The sequence below is a fragment of the Dermacentor albipictus genome, chromosome 3 (genome assembly GCF_038994185.2).
Source record: "Dermacentor albipictus isolate Rhodes 1998 colony chromosome 3, USDA_Dalb.pri_finalv2, whole genome shotgun sequence".
NCBI classification, from domain to species: domain Eukaryota; kingdom Metazoa; phylum Arthropoda; class Arachnida; order Ixodida; family Ixodidae; genus Dermacentor; species Dermacentor albipictus.
Window position 1 is genome coordinate 4,747,103 of NC_091823.1, and position 14,626 is coordinate 4,761,728.

A 14,626-nucleotide genomic window follows, 5' to 3' on the forward strand; every position below is an offset into this window, starting at 1 on the left:
AATCTGTGCCAGGATAGTTGAAATCCCCAAAAAGAAGGATGTGTGCCTTAGGGTGTCTAGTTTTAAGTTCGTTTAAAATGTTGTGCAGTTTACGGGGGAACAAGATATACAATTACTACAAACAAGATATACAATTATACAAACAAGATATACAATTATTAATAAAGAACAGTGGAAACATGTAAGTTAAGGCTTCTCATGCATTAGGGTGCTATTAAACTGTGCTGCCTTAGACTAAGTCTTCCTCTGTCTCTGTTTATTCCATGGAAATATTGTCATGGTTCCTCCTGACATGGTTTGAGGGAAAGGAAGAGTAATACTTGTCTTTGCTGTGTTGCTACATGTGACATACGACATCAAATAGTAGTGATGATTTGTTCTACTTACTCTGGCAGATGTGTTCCTGCCTGTGCTTTATCTCACCAGGGTAGCAGTCTTCTTACCCTCTTGTCTTTTCTCCCACATATCAGACATACAGGGACTTCCATGCAGACGTCTTTCCGGACACACAGGCGCCATCCCCGGCTACAACCGTGTCCGACTGGCTGGCTAAGAAGCCCTGCAAGGTAGGCACTCACTTGCCTGCATCATGTGTATTGTACGCTTGCAGTTTTCACTGGAGTGATTGTCAGTATTTTTCACATTACATTCTCACTGCTGGTCATTCATCCACGAGCCTCTTGGAAGGTGTTTGGAGTACTTTGTTTTTATGTGGAGCAGAAAGCTGGACTAAAGTATATGCTTGAGGCCTGGTGTCCACTCTAGTCTTCTTGTGTGTGTACACATCTCTGTTGTGTCAATTGTGTGTGCTGCATCCATCAGGTATTCCACCCTCGTGGTGTGCCTCTGGACTAACATAAGCGGTGTATTTCTTGTTTGAAGTTTTCTGCTGGCAGTTCTGTTCTTTTATCTAGGTGATCTTACCATTGGTGCTCTGCTAGTCTTGACTCATTTGTTTATTTTAACATTCTGTTTTGTGTGTGCCAGGCTCAGTGCATGCAGCCCGGAACAAAATGGGAGCGTTGTTGAAATTGTGAAGATGTTGTTTCCACTACAAGGTCGTAAAGCAGGATGTGTGGATATGAGCGACACTTTGCAGTAGTTTGATCCAGACCCTCGTAACTGCGGAGGTGACCTTGTTTCGTTCATGCGTAGCGCTTGTTCACCTTGGCGGGCGACAGTTGCATATGCAGTGAAATAAGTAAGGGCATACAAAGGGAAATTAGTTCCGTGTGAGTAGAGCAGCTGATCAGTCTGCTGAATGCACCACTGCACACACTGCACTGTCTGAGGCAAGCACATCTTGGATCTGTCGGCACTGTGTACGTGTGCCTGGGCGCTGGGGTTTCCTATGTGCGAAGCTGTGGCTTCCTTTTAGAGTGACGCTGTGCTTGTGGCCCATCTTTGGAGGAGCTCACTGTCCTTTTTACTGGTAACACTGATTTTACGTTGCTCATTTGCTTTATCTTATACATTGGAATCTCAATGAATGGAAATTGCTTTAAACGGAACTGCCTGCTAAACAGAACACCATCCTCATGGTTGGTTGGTTTTGTAGTCATGCAATCGTATTCAGCTTTGTCGCAGTAAATGGAACTCCTAATAAACTGAACAAATTTCTCTGGTCCCTTGAGGTTCTGTTTAAGGAGAGTCTGCTGTATATATCATATATATCTAGTTATATTTTGTCTGCATCACCTTTGTTGAAGTACCATGTTATACAGTCACTGATGATGAAGTGCAAAGTAGCATATGCCATGCCAACACAACATGTTTAACTTAAGATTTTTTTTCTTTTCATCATCATTATAGGTTCTCAAGGTTCTGAGCACGGCTAACAGAATGTGTCTTAGGACAAGAGCATTATGAAGTGCTCGAACTTAGCGTTTGTGATGTCTGCAGTATGGCTTCAGGTTGATTTGAAGAGCTGTGGGGAATGTACAGTAAGGCTTTTTTGTCTTTTAATGTATTTGACTCCAGACCTGGTACTGATATACAGTAAACCTTCGTTTTAAGGAAATTTCTTTATTTAGAATATCGCCTTATTCAAAGTTTTTCGTGTTCCCTTGGCATTAGTATGATTCTCTTATATCCCCTCTGCTTTTAATGAAATACTGTTTATAACGAAGTGAATTTCTTGTCTCGATGACTTTTGTACACCGACTGTTTACAGGATTTGCTTGTCTGTTGTTCAGAGGGTTGTGATGCCACATTTATGCCTGACCTCTGGAGACAACAACCAAATCCACTCAGCAGAAAAATCTTGGCTTGGCTATAAGAAAAATATGGTAAACTGAAGCGGTATTTGGATCATTGATCTCTTCATGCGATTTCATGCTCAAAATATGATTTATAGCATAGTATGATTTTACTCAAAGGATAGCTTGGTGACATATACTGAGGTGCAGGAATGTGGGAACGGGTATAGAGATAACAGAATACTTCTTAACATGTAAACCGTATAGGTATGTAAAAGATAGTGGGGCATGGAAAATATGGTACACTGAAAAATTTTGAAGTTAAGAGATGGTGTTATGATGAAGCTCGCTTCAAAAGCTTGTCTAGCAAGCAGTACAGATGAAAAAATATCTCTAATGTAGCTGTTGAAGTCATTATTGTCACTGTAGCCAGCACTGATTGCAGATTATTTCATCCGTATTTATTTTCACACCTGGTGTCAGCTGTAGTGCTGTGATCTCACTCATTTTACCTTTTTCTACGCATCATAAGCTTTTATCTTAACAGTTGCTTCAGAGTTTGTAATTATTGAGAAGCTGGTCAAATGCGAGTGGCTCCACTCCACATTAATCATTCTGGTACCCAACAGTACAGCAGCATGGTTAAATGTGACATTGTGTAGATCTGTTGGCTGCTGCATTGCTGCCTATTGGTGCAGTGTCTTTTACTCTTCGATGCTGTACTGTCTTTCTGCATCACAAAATGACTGTTAAATGCACCACTTGAACCTTGTTTTGTTTTGTTGCGATAGAAATTCACAACCACTAGACGCATGTTTGAACCTTTGCTGTTAGTGTTGTTGGGCTGTGACAGTATCGGCACACATGCGGGACCAACACATGGAGAGTTAGCAAGTTTCCAGCAACATGCCGTGTGTTTGGCTGCAAAGGTGACAAAGCCAAGTGGATGTACGACAACACATTGCTGAGCCGAAGCCTGGGCAGCGCCCTGTCTTTCACCAATGGCATGAGCATTGTGTGCACAAGCACATAACGTTCCTGTTGAGCAGCTGCGTACATACCACACTGTGCTGAATGCTGTGGTCTGAGGGAAACAGACTGAACATAAAGGTAAACCTATCTAATCCTTTCTTCAGATACTGACAAATGCCAGTTGGTTTTCTTTAATTTCATCTCGTGCACCATCGAGATGCGATGCCTGCAACGCCACTGGCAGAGGACCTCTTCACACCAGCTTTCGGAGAGGCCTTTAGCAAATGCCTTGCCTTTGGGTGACATTGCCAATTAAAGTTTGCTCTCCCATTTTGCACTCTACTAAGTTAATTGTGACGGTTTTGTCGTTCAAGCATTGTTGGAATCTTGAATGGGTGTACGAGTCTTTGACAGTTGTGTGCATGATTTCATGTTTGGAACAACTTGCACATCATCGATGTCTTCTAATGGGTCAGCTGGGCACCCTACTGCTGCTTGCAAGGCTATCTTGTAGTTATGCTGCACTGTAGCAAGGCAGGCTTATGTTCTGTCTTTTCAAACTCAACCACTGGATTGAACCCATGGATGATGTCCATGCAGTCCATTCCTAGGGTGAGCTTGGACCCTGCCCAGAGGCCCAAGGAGGGGCTGGTGCGGACTGGACACAAGCTAGGGTCGGGCCCCTCTCTGCTTGCTGCTGTGCCCCAGGAGAAGGACATCAGCCTGGTACCAGCCGATTACTCCAGTGAAGACTTTGGGGACGAGAAGGCCCGCCAGATTTTTCCAGAGAAGGTGCTGCCACCTTTTTCTTGGGTCCCCCTCTTCAATCCTTCACTTTTTTGTGGGATGGTATAGAGGCTGCAACAGTCATCCTTGACCTCGCTGTAATTGGGCAGCCCATTCTGTAATTATGAAAAGTAATGCTAAAGAGAAATGTGGCTACAGCCGAACTCCTTTTGCTGTATCCGTCCAGGTTTTAACCTGCAAGCACGTACTGCAAGTGATGTTCCTGAATGTGGTGAAGTGAGAACATGGTCTGTGTGTTTCCTGTACTAAACCAACGATGTGCAGGATACTAGAGATTTCACTTAACGTGTTATGTTTTTGTATGTGTCTTTTGTAAGTGTCACCTACACCGAAAACTGTTACAATGATGCAGCTTTGGTTAGTAGTGCAATGATCTGCACAGGAAAAAAGAGAAGTGACAGGAAACAGCACTCTTTCTCGTCTCTTCTCTTACTTCCCATCTAGATCATCGCCCTGCTAACCAAAGATGCAACATTACCAACATGCCAATTGAGACGCCCTTGCAGTGTGTGAGAAGAGAATGACAGCATAAGTGAACTGAGAGCTCCAGGCGATGTGAGGAAAAGTGCCGTTCTCAAAGGTCGCGCACCTGGTAGACCGTAGTTTTCAGGGGAAGGACCAGGTGGTGCGAGTGCAGCAGTGAGAGAGGAGGACATGGGTGGCGTGCAGTGTGCGTGTTGCGTATGGTATGCATCGATAGACAGCATGTGGACAGTATGGCGAAACAGTCACGGAGTGCGATAATAAAGGGAATGTTTGCAACAAACATGTCGGCCTGTCGTCGTTCGTAACAAGTGCTACAATGAATTACATTTATTTCAGATAGTCTATGATAATTTAGAGACAGTTAACCATCAAACGGATTGGAGCACACATAAACACTATCCTCTTTTTCCAAATGCTTACCACTGCAGCATGGCTCCATGGCAGACACTTTCTGATGTAATTACCTTCGCTAACAAAGTTTACGATTTGCCCTGTATTTGTCGTCATGAATGTGGTAACATTGAATGAATTCTAGAGTTTGAAAAGGCTGACAGTGTAGATTCTGTGTCGCACCCATAGCTCAGCTTTACTTCACAGTCTTCTTGTAAACAATGCAAGGGCTAGTTGGTTCGTGCAGCTTCCTATGGATGCTGTAAAAATAAATTTATCACTCATTTTCACATATAAGCCGCTGAAACAAAAAAATGAATGTGATGGTATTTTTGCACCACAGCAAAAAGATTTTACTACAGTCATAATTTTCAGTTTTATTGGTGGTTGAGCAAATCACCATGCACTGACACAGGGGTTATCAAACTTTCTGGCCTTGGGGAGCCCAACCAGCTTCCCCAGAGTGCTGCAAAAAGCCTTCCCCTTTCCCTCTTTCCACCATTGGCCTTATACAGTCAAATGCATTTGTAACAATATGCTTGGAGTCTCTGAAATGATTTGTCATATAGAGGCGTGATCGAAAATCTTTGTTCGATACGCGTTCTGTTCGGGTCTGCAACATCGCAAAGTGGGCAGTATCCAAAATTTGTGAGAACAGGGCAGAGAGAGCAGCCAATCGGCAAGCGGTAAACTCCCTGGAAGTTTGCTTCCCTCATTTGTCGTCGGCTTGCAGACAGTAAACTACAAAATGAAATGTTTCTCGTGTTCCAATTAATAAAATACATATGTCAAAAACGTATTTTTTCTTCTCGAGATTAAACATGCTCTCAAATAGTAATACTTAGGACTACTACAATTTATAACTATTAGTTTCCCTGCGTTGTCCCTAGGTGGTGTCGTGCACAGAAAAAAGCAAAAGCAAAAAAAAATAGAAACGACAGGAGCAGTGGTGCAACTTCTCAAGAGGCAACAAGAACATTCTAGTGGCTCGCTGGCACCCGGTGATGGGGTTGAGTTCGCCGCACACCCAACGCACTATTTGTTTTGACAAATGAAAGCGACGCCCGAGTTCGCTTTCTGCCATTTCCTCAAACGCGTTTCGCACCTCCACCATTCTCGTTCCTCCTCAAACAACGCCAATGCAACAACCAAAGTTCTCATCGCAAGTGCCATTTTCTCGAATTATACTATAGATTGGATCCGAACGTGCCATTCCACGGCATTTCGATCCAATCCAATTCACCAGATGTGCCATGCAAAGCTGGTCTCATAACGGGCATATGGTCGCTCCAAACTTCACAACTCCCATTGCATTCAGCGCCTAGCAGACGTTGTGCTCAGCTGCAAGATGATTGACAGGAGCGTGTCGTCATTTTGACGTCATCAAAAATGTGGCCGCGCCCCGCGACTGGCAACGTCGGCGGTGTGGAGTAGGTAAATCGCGCACATCTGTAACCGAACGAATGTGCCTAACAACAGTCTCTGATCACACCCCAGGTCGCTTCGTTGCAAAGGTTGTGCACCGCACAGCTCACTATAGAACCGACAGAATTACTCCTTTGTTATACTGACCATTTCAAAGCAGAGGCGTTCAACTGTGCACAGACTCACTGTAAGGGCTCATTAAGGCATACAGAGAATGGAAAAAGAGGGGGAGAGAGTTTCCTGCATGCTAATTCTTTAATTCTTACTTTACATGTTATGTTTTGATTTGCTGGGTGCGTATGTTTCATGTGAGAATAGTTGTAAGAGCCTTTCTTTTATAACTTGCATAGGAATTTCTAGGCGGTCTGTTGGGATATTTGCAAGAAATGGTTGTTAACACTAATTGGAGGTTATGCATGCATGCAGCCGATTCCGGCTCCCAAGCCTGCTCCACGGACAAAGGTCAGCACTTCACACTGGGAAGAGGGCACCAACGGCCGCCTTAACGGGGACACGCCTGCATCATTCCTGCATAAGGCAGCGCCCCGCACCCGGTCGTCCATGGCCTCCAGCATGGGGCCCTCCGCTGCCCCCAGGACTGTTTCCCATGTTCGTCGGCAGCCATCGCGCAACGAGGGACGTGGCTTCAAAGGCAGGTCACCTTTACTTGATCCATCAGGCTGAGAGTTTCTCCTTGTCTCGCAGCCATGAACTGTTTGACCTCATTGTCACTGGTGAAGTGTTGGCATCCCGAGCAACTCTTCCCATGCTCCAAACAAATAATATAGTCGAACCCACTTATAACACTATTCAAGTGCCACGAAAATTTCATTGTTATAGCCGATAATCGTTAAAGCCAGGTTGCATGAAAAAATCAAAATAGGGGAATGGCAGAGCTGATGTGAAGAAACTTTAATGGCGGGGAGACCAGTGCTCCTCCCCACCACCTTCCTCCATCCGGATTCCAATTGTGCTCATTCGTTTAACTGCTTCCTGGGCATTCTGATCGCGTGAAACAAGCCCCGGCTGTCGGCGTTGAAGAGTGGTATGCTATAACAAGTGCAAAGGTTTGTCACGGGTGGCAAGCGACATGCGAGCACTGCCGAGGCATCGCTTTGGTGGCCCAAAAAGGGGCCTTTGAAACATTGCAAAAAGGCTGCTGCAGCAGCTGTCAGCTTGAGAAATACAGAAGAAACGCTGAGGAGAGATCGCCACAAGCATCTCGCCACAAGCATCTCGCCACATACTTCTCGCTTGCACGAGAAAAGCCGATGTCCATCAACCTTGCATGCTTTACGCGAAGCTTGCCGACATCCTTCTTCAATGCATCTAGGTGCTCGACGTAGTGCAGCGGAAGGTTCCTCGCAAAAATGAAGCCCTGGAGGGACTGAATCATCTACCGGGCCTCCTGTGAGGGCAACGTTGAGGCAGCCTGCCCTACTGCATCATCGCTGTCGTCGTCGCCGTCGTTATCTGATGCAAGCACGTTCGCAACAATTGCATCATCGGTTAGAAGCACTTAGTTTCCAAGTCTATAGCTGTGCGCTTTCTTTTCACCGGCAACGTCATGCATTGCCGATGATTTGTAGGCAGATCAGCCATCTTCCGTTTCGGCGGCGAAGTCAAGCGAGGCTGAGAAACCGCATGGCCAGGAACGATTTTGATGCAACCAACAAAGACAAAGGCAAGCGATTAAGCTGTTTGCAGAACTGCGTGGACCAGCGAGCCATGCCGTTTTCACCCGAGTGCATTGTGTACACGTTGAAGACCTCACAGCTGTACTATCTTTTGGTGATTTCATCCCTGGGAAAGAAATCAACTTAAATGAGGCTGCCTTCATCAAAAAAATTTCTCGGCATGAGTTTCTGTCGACGAGCCAGCTTGTCCGGCATTGTCTTCCACTGACATCCAGCCAGCCATCTTGTAACCATTTGCACCGCTCAAATATTGTGCTACTGCTTAGCATCTCATCACCATTCTAAGCTTAATGTCTAATGTGATTTTGTTTCAGTTTTTGGACTTTGTTGGTGAGAAACTTCATTACAATGTGTTGGCCCCCAGCTGCACTCACAGGTCCTTCCGCCATCTTGGTGAACACATCATTTCAGCTGCAAAGTGACACATCAGTGCACGACGGCATAATAGCCAACAAATGTCTTATCCAAGCCTAGCAAATGGATGGCACTGGTATGTATTCGTATACAGTCAGACCTCGATATAACGAACCTTGTTTTAATAAAATTCGCTATGTAACTAACTATATTTGTTTCTCAATCTTAGTTCCATTTAAAACCGTGTATGTTTTTGCCAATTTGACAAAGTAATTTTGTCACACGGGTTTGATTTAAGAAAGTTTTCGCCCATTTCAAGCATGTACTTGGAGCCTGTATGGTTGGTAAATTTACCAAAAAGCTATCAAAATGTGTGCTGAGGCAAAGTTTATTTGAAAGTGTCCTTCCAAATGTTGAAGACGAGACTGCTGATGCATCGTTGTCCCCTGTGCAGTGCGGGTATCGAAGTACCGGCACCTGAATGGCTCAGTGGGCAACCGGAATACTCAAATCACCAACCTTCCACCCATGTGCAAGACACTGCCCGGCGAGAGTGAAGGCTTCCGGGCAAACACAGAGCGCATTGCCCTGCCCCTGGCCATCTCTGGTGGCCACCTGGCAATCCTGGAGGTAGGCCATTATGTATTATAGCACATGCTTTGCGAAGCTGTGTACAGCCAAGAAGTATTCAGAGCACAAAATTTACACAAGCTTTCTTGCTAATTTGCCACATAGCCTGTAATCCAGGTGAGCAGTGAGTTTGTATGGGAAACTACAGCAAATGCTCAATAATTCAATCTCAATTTACAGTCGGCTTCTGTTAGCTAGGCCCTGACGGGACCACCAAAATCGATTGCATTATTTCGCAGATCAAATTAAAATGCAGATGAAACGCGAGAACACACAGCTGATTCATCTACCAGTATTTGCCCTATTCTAACGTGCCCCTAAATTAAATGCATGCCCACTTTCTATGTGTCTGAAGTGCATAAATGACATTAAACATCTTAAACAAAGTAGAAATCTATTGCGCACCCGATTTTTCAGTAAGAAAAATGGGCAAGGTTTAATATGTGTTGCACAATGGAGGCTGGTTTTCAAAAGTCAGCTTTGCTGCATGGCTTTTAAAGCCAATTTCGCCCCATTACAGCCCTGTTATGCAGCAAAGCATACAACCATTGCAAATACAGTCTTGCTTTTTACATTACATCGTGCTGGCAATTTAAGGCACAATGTCCTACGAAAAAAACTTGAAAAAAAGTGCACATTAGAATAGGATAAATACCATAATCAGACATTATGAGCTACTGTTTCTGCTTGCAAATATTCTGAGGCCAGGATTAAAATAGACGTTTTCGATGGGAAATGATTTGGGTTCAATGCATTCACTGTCCCCTAATCTCCGCTGAGACATGCTGTCACTAAAGGGGTCACTATTAGGGTCATTAAGAGGTCAAGTGTGGGAATACTAACTTGTCAAATGTGCTATGCCTTTTCTACAATAACATTGATGCTGCCGGGAGACGTTGAAACAAATCCTGGACCAATGACTAAGGCTCAAGAAGAAGCTTTTGCTGCAGCACTAGAGGCTATTAAGAAATTAGAAGAAGCGCACTCACACTTGCTTTCTCATCTAACTAGTGTCAAAGCCAGTAATACGGCAGTTATAAAGAAGTTTCAGAAGCTACAAACGAGCAGGTAACACTACTTGCTGAACTAAAAATTTCGAAACAGAAACAGGAGGCCGCTGAAGGTGAAATCAAGCTACTGAATGCCAAGATTGCCGCACTGGTCGATACTCCCGCATCCGGAAGCTCCTCTGTTACAACAGAAGGTGCTGATATCCTTCGCGGTGTATCTGATCGATTGGCCAAAACTTCTTCACGGTGCGATGACACTGAGAATAGAATGCGGCGCTCAAATCCGTTCTTCTTTAACACAGTGGACGACGAAAAAGAGGACTGGGCTGCGTCCGAGCAGAAAGTTGTCGTGCTGGAAAACTTGACTTAAGCCTATCAGGCACGCGCTTCGAAAGGGTGCATAGATTAGGCAAGCACGCCAATAAGAAAAAGAGACCCATCATAGTGAAGTTGATCTTTTATAAGGATAAAGAATGCATCTTGTGAGCTGTGCGAAAGCTTAAGGGCTCCGGGTTTTCGATACGAGAAGACTTCTCCCCAGCTACACGAGAAGCAAGGAGAAATTGATTGAATTCCACTGATTGAATTCGTGGAGGCGAAAAAAAAGTATTTCAAGCTCAGCGTCGACAGAATGCGCATAGATGACACAACCTACATGTACGACGGCGTCACTAGCACAGTAGTGCAGCTGAGCAGATAGCTGAAGCATAGCACTCGAATCCATGACTGCCAGCAGGCACCAGAACCTCGGATCATACCTTCACTATCAATGTCATTTACTAATATTCGAAGCCTTGTGTGCAAGCTAGATCAAGTCTCTTCTTTCCTAGACGACATTATCATCTTCACGGAAACATGGCTCCATCCTGACATTTCAGACGATGAACTAAGTCCCATACATACCACGTATAACATTTACCGATGTGATCGCACTAGTAGACGAAGTGGAGGCATACTTATAGGCATTAGGAAGACTGTAACCTCTTATTTAATTGATTCCGACACTAACCTAGAAATTGTCTGGGTTGCATGCATGACTCGTTTTGAAAAATTATTGTTAGGTTGCTGTTATCGTCCTCCTAACTTAAGTGTATTGTTTGTTAGCGACCTGCGAAACAGCATAACTCACGCCGTTAGGGCTTGTCCGGCTGAAAGTATTTTTCTCTTTGGCGACTTTAATCTTCCCTCCACAAACTAGAAGCAGTTGTCATTGACCTGCTGCCTTTCTTCAGAATTCATTGCCTTAAGGGGAGATGCGGGTCGAAAATCGCGGTTTTTTTCGAAAATTATCCATTTTTTGTTTTTACTTGTTTTGTCAAGTTTAGTACCTCTACTTTTATGAAAATAAATATCAAAGCTGAATTTAAATGGGAAATAGATTAAAAATGTATTGAAAGAGCACAAGGTGGCTATTAAAAAACCGAAAGTACGCTGTCTTCGAGCGTCTCGCCGCCGCCATGGCGCGGTTCCTCGCTGTTGCGGATCGCGTGAGGAGATCAGCCAAGCCTCATTCTCTGAATCGCCACGGTTGCCTGGGCGTCTACAGCGCTAGAAATAATTAAAAAAAGCATGTTATTGCCGCGTTTTCCGAGCGCTGCGACTGGTTTTTAAATCACGTGGTACGAATCGGGAAACGCCATTGGCCATCATGCGCGTACATGTGGCGAAGCCTACTTGCTGGGTCCATGTTTCGTCAAGGTGCGCTTCAGGGTGACGATCGTTCGGCAACTATATCTTCGTCAGGGACGAAGCGAGACCAAGCAAGCGCAGTCATCATGGAGTGAAACACCGTGCGGTGCACAAATATCGAGGTCGCCGGCGGAAATCTAAGGCATAGGCTCGTCCAGCGACAACTCGATCCACGGCCGCTACGGCGGTTAGGCCTAGCGCAAGCGGCGCCGATCCCGCCCGTGTTATGCCTGTTTCACATGATGCGATTTTCGTCGCACCGGAAGTGCGATTTCCGTCGTTTGCGATGAAAATCGCAGTCGCAGTGCCGACCCCCCGATTTTCGGCTGCGACCAACCGGTTGGTCGCACAGTCGCACCGTCGCACCGATCGCTGCGATTTTCCGTCGAAATTGCGCGGAGAGCTGCCAAAGGAGCTATTTCGCTGGTTTGTTTTGGAAAATGGCGTCTCGATCGACAAGTGCAATACGCGGAGACGTGGATCGTCGAATTCGGTACGTACGCGAAGGGAGAATAAAAAAACTTGTACCGCAGATTGCATTCTCCGATTTCTATGCGTTTGTTGACACTCTGCACAGCAAAGGAAGTGCATTTTCACGTTTGCTTCGTACGCCTTTGCGAGTTGTCAGTGCTAGGAGGTGTTCGATCCCCAGCAGACGACGAGGTCGCTACAATGTTTTGAGTAGCATGCAAAAATCGCGCTTACGGAGCAGCTTGAATTATTTCAACCTCGTCAAGGGCAAATGACAAGACAGCAAAGTACCCGAAGTTTCAACGTTGCGCTGAACGCGGTACCGTTCAGTTGCATTTTCTTGTCGGTTTTCAAGCACGAATTTCCCGATGCATCTTGAAAGCTTATCTTGCCTCTTATTAAATCTGACAGAGCAAAAGTGTAGGCTATCGTAATGAATTTGCTACGATAGCATTAAATCCGTGGCTTGAATAAAATATTACATGCACGTTTGGTTGCACCTCTTCGCTGGAGAATTTTTTTTTTCTTGCACAGAAACCAATAAACATTGACTATGTTGCGGACTTTGTATCCTTACTGCATCTGTATGAACACTTGCTCTGCAAGGTAACTAACTGCACAGCTAGTAGATTAAGTAAATACAGTGACAACGTACCCTCCTGCACAATTATGTAGAACTCGTGCAACAATGCGAAAAGCAGGCAAACGCCCTGTTCTTGTGTGGATAAAACAGTATAAAACGACACGCTGAAGAAAAGTAAATCTAAACTGTGCAGTGAAGTCAGCCTGTACAAGCAGTTCTTGCACGTTCACAGCTGATCAAGTGTGCAGAAACATTCATGCCTTACATGTTTCTAGTAAGTTTCTAATAAGTTTGTGATCACATATATTAGTGTGTAAACCCATATAACGATATCCGCTGCGATTACTATCTTTGTAAGTAATGAAATACCATGCTACTTGCAAGAACATATATCACCTGAGGATTTTAGAACAAATTTCTGCATTTCAACTATACACAATATGTGGTTTATTCAATAAAAGAACACAAACTGGGCTTTTTTGCAATGACAAACTTATTCCAAACTTTACTTACATACAGGCAAGAAAAAAAATTATAGACAGAAATATTGTTCTTCAATTTGTTCACCTGCCACTGTGGCTATAGCATTCTGCTGCTAACACAAGGCGAGGGATTGATTTGCCAGCCATGGAAGTCGCATTTCGATGGGAGTCATAGGTGCGAAAAAAAGCTCTTGCACTTAGATTTAGTTCATCACCTTTTATTGAACCCTTACACTTCAAAATGCTATTGCACGGGGGGCATGCTTATGCAAAATCTAACACCAATAGAAAGCAAAGCGCAGAATTGTAAAACAACCATCTTTCGTGATAATGCAAGTGTGTAAATATTCATTGCATCAATATGTATTGTTCAACAGCACTGCACAAGTAAGCATGATCAGGTATAGCAAGTACTCTGTCAAGAAGCTGGTTATACAGATGTATAAATGTCAAGGCATGAATGCTCATACTACGTCGCACACATAGCACAGAGAAAACCTTTTTCAAGAGTTGTCCCTTCTGGCAGATATGAGTGGGCCATAAGCACCAGAAACTTTATTACAGGACATTGTGTAATACCGCTTATGAAAGAATGAAGTGAGTGAATAGGCTTTTAACCCTTTATTGACGAGTGTTGCCTACAGGCAACACACCAAAAAAGAATTTTTTTCTTGTCGAGTTTAAGTATCGAGTACGAAGTTTCTAGCTAAATGTCTTCGGCCAACACTGAATGACAAGCAGCAAGCGTTGTTGGTTGTCAATTTGTTGGTTTAGAGCAGGAACACTGGATGAGGAAGAAGAAGTTTGGCACGTGACTCACTGTCTTGTGCAAGCAAGTTCAGAGGAGACAGGCCAATGCAACGTATGCAGCTGCATTGGTGTCGCACATCTGATGTAAAGCAAATGAAATGGGCACCTCTGGTTCACATATGATAAGAGCTGTCTATACAAATGGAAAATAAAGCTAGGTGGCTTCAATGGGGTGAAGCCCACTTCCAGTTTCCTGCCTGGGGTTTTCCCTCTATTGCTGAAAAATTTCTGCAAAATATTTTTTCTTTTTGTTGATTATGCTTACTCTTGACGTGTTTTGCATATTTAGATAGAACAATAAACACGTTTTCTCGGTATTTATATGTCTCGTCATTAAAGGGTTAACAGCAGTACCTCATGCTGCTCTAATAAGAGGAACGATGTGCAAAAACATTTCTGGTAGAACACTTAAACTAACTTTCTGAAAGACAGAAAATTCCAGGTGAGAGTTGGAGGTACGTTTAGCCCACACACACCAACAACACGGGCATACTACAAGAAACACTACAGCCTATGGTGTATTACAGTCTGTGGGAAAGCTATCTTATACAGAAATCAAAAATGATGCAACAAGCCCTCGACAACACTGCAGACTTTCTTGGCTAGTCTGGCCTCTCGCTTT

At 44.2% G+C, this 14,626-nt stretch overlaps 1 protein-coding gene across 2 annotated transcripts in view; it reads left to right on the forward strand.

Annotated features, from left to right (window-relative positions):
* Positions 1–14,626, forward strand: part of pod1 (coronin pod1) — a 126,759-nt gene that overhangs the window by 27,508 nt on the left and 84,625 nt on the right. For both annotated transcript variants that reach the window (XM_065454335.1, XM_065454336.1), the window contains exons 13-16: positions 471–566; positions 3,771–3,962; positions 6,705–6,930; positions 8,784–8,959. In XM_065454335.1, the coding sequence (XP_065310407.1) occupies positions 471–566; positions 3,771–3,962; positions 6,705–6,930; positions 8,784–8,959 (690 nt within the window). The remainder of the gene's footprint in view (positions 1–470; positions 567–3,770; positions 3,963–6,704; positions 6,931–8,783; positions 8,960–14,626) is intronic.